General features: G+C 40.9%; 1 protein-coding gene across 1 annotated transcript; it reads left to right on the top strand.

Moving 5' to 3' along the window:
• The first annotated feature begins 971 nt into the window (after nucleotides 1-971).
• LOC138870758 (uncharacterized) lies at nucleotides 972-1805 on the top strand. The gene is made up of 2 exons (XM_070148594.1): nucleotides 972-1262; nucleotides 1518-1805. The coding sequence occupies exons 1-2, from the start codon at nucleotides 972-974 to the stop codon at nucleotides 1803-1805; spliced, it is 579 nt and encodes a 192-aa protein (XP_070004695.1).
• Nucleotides 1806-4608: the final 2803 nt, after the last annotated feature.

Below are 4608 nucleotides of genomic sequence, written 5' to 3'. Positions count from 1 at the left end.
GTCTTATGATGACATGTCTGGTCTCAATACATCTATTGTATCTCACAAACTGCCAACCGATCCGACATGTCCACCAGTAAAACAACAGCTCAGGAAGTTCAAACCCGACATGAGTTTGATAATCAAGGAAGAAGTCACCAAGCAAGTCAAAGCCAAGGTTCTCAGGGTAGTAAAGTATCCAACATGGTTAGCCAATATTGTGCCAGTGACGAAGAAGGACGGGAAGGTTAGAGTTTGTGTCGACTATCGGGATCTCAACCGGGATAGTCCGAAAGATGACTTCCCCTTGCCGATCATACACATTCTAATTGACAACTGCACCAAGTTGATTGTTTTGCTGGGTATCATCAGATATGGATGGATGAGAAAGACGCGGAGAAAACGACTTTCATTACGCTGTGGGGGATGTATTGTTACAAGATGATGACGTTTGGGTTAAAGAATGCTGGGGCCACCTACATGAGGGCCATGACTACTATATTCCATGACATGATACACAAAGAGATCGAGGTGTATGTAGACGACGTCGTCATCAAATCCAAGAGAGCCACTGACCACATGGAAATCTGAGGAAGTTCTTCAATAGACTAAGAAGGTACAACTTGAAGCTGAATCCCGCCAAGTGTGCATTCGGGGTTCCTGCCAGAAAACTACTTGGGTTCATTTTGAGTCACCGAGGAATAGAATTGGATCCGTCAAAGGTCAAATACATCCAAGAATTGCCACCACCAAAGAACAAGAAAGAGGTTATGAGTTTTTTGGGAAGACTTAACTACATCCGCCAGTTCATAGCTCAATCCACTGTCATTTGTGAGCCAATCTTTAAGATGTTGAAGAAGGACGCTGCTACAAATGGACTGCATCCAATATGTCTGAAATGCCATCGCTGCTAGATACATGCAGACGTGATAAATGTGCCTCCAAACAAGCTTACTACAACAAGCTCGCCATGGCCGTTCGCCACTTGAGGAATGGATGTTATTGGACCTATCGAGCTTGCCGCATCAAACAGGAATAGGTTCATTCTAGTGGCAATTGATTATTTTACCAAATTGGTTGAAGCAGCATCATACAAAGCAGTGACTAAGAAAGTGGTAGCAGATTTTGTCCGCGACCGTATTATTTGCCAGTTCGGAATTCCGGAGTCAATCATCACTGATAATGGTTCCAATATCAACGGCGACCTGATGAAAGCCCTGTGTAAAACCTTCAAGATCAAACACAAGAATTCTATGGCTTACAGACCTCAGATGAACGAAGCTGTAGAAGCCGCCAATAAGAATATCAAGAAGATACTAAGGAAGATGATAGAGAAACATAAGCAGTGGCATGAGAAGTTATCATTTGCTTTATTGGGATACCGCACCACAATTCGCACATCAACAGGGGCAACTCCCTATATGTTGGTTAATGGTACAGAAGCAGTCATTCCCGCCGAGGTAGAAATTCCCTCCTTGAGAATCATATAGGAAGCAGAACTTGACGATGCAGAATGGGTAAGGAGTCGCTACAAGCAGTTAGCTCTTATAGATGGGAAAAGAATTAATGCAGTTTGTCATGGTCAACTTTATCAAAAAAGAATATTCAGAGCCTTCAACAAAAGAGTCAAGCCGAGACAGTTTACATCGGGGCAGCTGGTATTAAAGAAGATTTTCCAGCATCAAGATGAAGACAAAGGGAAGTTCTCTCCCAACTGGCAGGGTCCATACATGGTTCACTGGGTTCTAGCCGGAGGAGCCCTCATACTTGCAGAAATGGACGGTGAAGTTTGGCCGAAGTCGATCAATTCAGATGCAGTGAAGTGATACTATATGTGTCTCTTACGATTTCCTGTATAATGTATTTGAACTACGCCTGACCTGATTCCCATTTAAGAGGGGATACGTAGGCAGCCCTATGGGTTCGGTCACAATTCAAAAAAAATTTCATTTCCCCCTCTATTGGAAACTAGGGCAAACTGGGGCACCAGCCTAGTAAACTAGGGCAGAATTTTAAGGAGGACCCTCAAAATTCCGTAGCGAGAGAGGTTGCAATGTCTTGAACCGCGTCACATTCGTCGGTTCATCTAAATAAAGCTATTTTAAATTATGTATTTATGTTACATTTTTTCTAAATTATGCATGTATGGTATCAAAATTGCTTTGTTTAGCAACGCTACCTCAATGATACACAACGCCAAGCAGGACAAGCGAATCTTATGGGGAAACAAACTAACCTTCCCCCCCCTGTACAAAACTCACGATTTTTCTTTGGATGCAGGCACTCAAGTCGTAAAATCATCAGATATATTTATGAACTCATACTTCCCGGGAATACAACTCTCAGAATCATCACCTATTTATAGTTGATATCCGTACACAACATCCACAGCAGCCACAATATAGCAATCAACTATCAGCTATCATCTAAGAGATTTCGTTACTATTTGCCTTTTATTTTCTGCATTGCATAAGGCTACCTTTCTACCTTCCGAGGTTAAGCTCTACCTCCATCTGCATTTTATGCATTGCATAAGGCTACCTTTCTACCTTCCGATACTAAGCTCTGTCTCCATCTGCATTTTCTGCATTGCATAAGGCTACCTTTCTGCCTTCCGAGACTAAGCTCTGTCTCCATCTGCATTTTCTGCATTGCATAAGGCTACCTTTCTGCCTTCCAAGACTAAGCTTTGTCTCCATCTGCATCTTCTACATTGCATAAGGCTACCTTTCTGCCTTCAGGGGTTAAGCTCTACCTCCATCTGCATGGCTGAAATACCGCCACCTTATTTCTCTTGCATGGCTGAAGTATCGCCACTCTATTTCTATTGCATGACTGAAATACCACCATCATATTTCTATTGTATGGCTGAAATACCGCCACCCTTTATTTACGTCTTTCATCGTCTAAAATATCGCCACCTTCTGCATTTTCATGGGCTGAAAGATCGCCTAATTGTCCAAAGGCGTAATTGTTCGGAGGCACCATTTTCATAGCCCGAGAACACCATGCCATGGCCTGAGGACCCCATTTTATCTTTTGCATATCATTATTCAAAGGCATCATCCTCATAGCCCGAGAATATCATTTTATAGCCTGCGAATCCTTTATCATACGCTTCATGGCCCAGGACATCATGGTTCGAGGACGTCATCCTAACCGTCCAAAGACAACATTCACAGTCCAACGGGGACTTGCATCACGTTTAAATTTATGCACAATATATATATGCTGGTATTGTTCATTCGCAAGTACACTAGCTAGCAACGGCCGTCTCAGCAGGAGCGATCCCGCTCCTGTTCCCGCAGCCTATCAGACTCTGACCATCCTTTCTCAACCTGAACATCGCGTCCGCTTTTCGAAAATCTCCATCGGCATACTCCGCTGATAAATCCCGAACTACATATGGCTTGATTCCTGTAATACCAGGGATATGTATGTAGCTCAGAAACTAGAGCTCGGTCAAAACTCTTCAAAATAATTTTATTCGGTCAAAATTGGCCATCATATCTTTACCCGACAACTCTTTCATCCTTCCCGGGTAAAGAGGGACAACTGTTGATACCCAATTTTTTTCAATGTATTTTTGTATATAAAATACTTTCAAAATAGCATGTACATACATATATAAGCATGCCCAAGAGTTTTGGTATTTTTTTTTCTAATTTTTTAAGATTTTAAAATCAATTATTATCTATTTTTAGCAGTACAAAATCCAATAATTATTCCCAAGATTATCATTTTGGTGAATAACTTATTTTGTTCTAATATTTACACCAAAATATATTTAAGGTGATTTTTGTATATTTTTTACAAATCTATTTGGTATTTTTAAGCTAAATTGGATGTAATTGCAATTATAGCCTACCTCACGATTAGTAGCATTTTATAATTATAAAATTATTTTTAGTATTTTAAAATTAATATTTATATAGTATTTATTGGCTTAGTGTTTTTAATTTACTTTTAAAATTATTATTACTATTTTTATAAAATAAAAAGGGAAAATAGGCTATTTAACACTTAGCCCATTTCTATTTCAATTACAGCCCTTTCACCTTTCAATTTTGGCCCTCAATTTGACCCAATTCCTCCCCCAAATTAAACCAGCCCAATCCCTAAATTACCCAACCCCTGACCTGATTTAAAAACTCACCCGGCTCCCCTTTGATCCAGGCGGTTGATCATTTTGATCAACGGCCATAAACTCCCCTTTCCTTTTTTAGTTCCCAAACCACCCTTAACCTAGTTCATTTCCCCTGAGACGCCACCTTTAAACCCTCTTCGTCTCTCAAACTCTCTCGAACCTCTCTGAAACCCTAATAGTTTCCCACCTTATCTCACCATGTTTCTACCAAAATCCATGCGTCTCCGGCCATGGACGGTCTGTACTCATCCTTTCTCACCATCAGACCTAAGCTACTCAAGGTTTGAAGCCCGACTTCAATGGCCTTGTTCAGATCCTTCTCAGATCTGTAGATCTATGGCTTCTCCGGCCATTATTCCGGCATGTTCAAGCAATATGAGTCTTTTCGACTCAGGATCTACTTTCCTCAAGACCTTTCTCATTGCTAGGGTTTTTTCTGCAACTCTAAGCCGTCTGAGGTTCTATACTCGTCTATTTTCTTA

The sequence above is a fragment of the Nicotiana sylvestris genome, chromosome 6, assembly GCF_000393655.2.
Source record: "Nicotiana sylvestris chromosome 6, ASM39365v2, whole genome shotgun sequence".
NCBI classification, from domain to species: Eukaryota; Viridiplantae; Streptophyta; class Magnoliopsida; order Solanales; family Solanaceae; genus Nicotiana; species Nicotiana sylvestris.
Note: the sequence above shows the minus strand (reverse complement) of the source record. Positions and strands in the feature narration are given on the sequence as shown.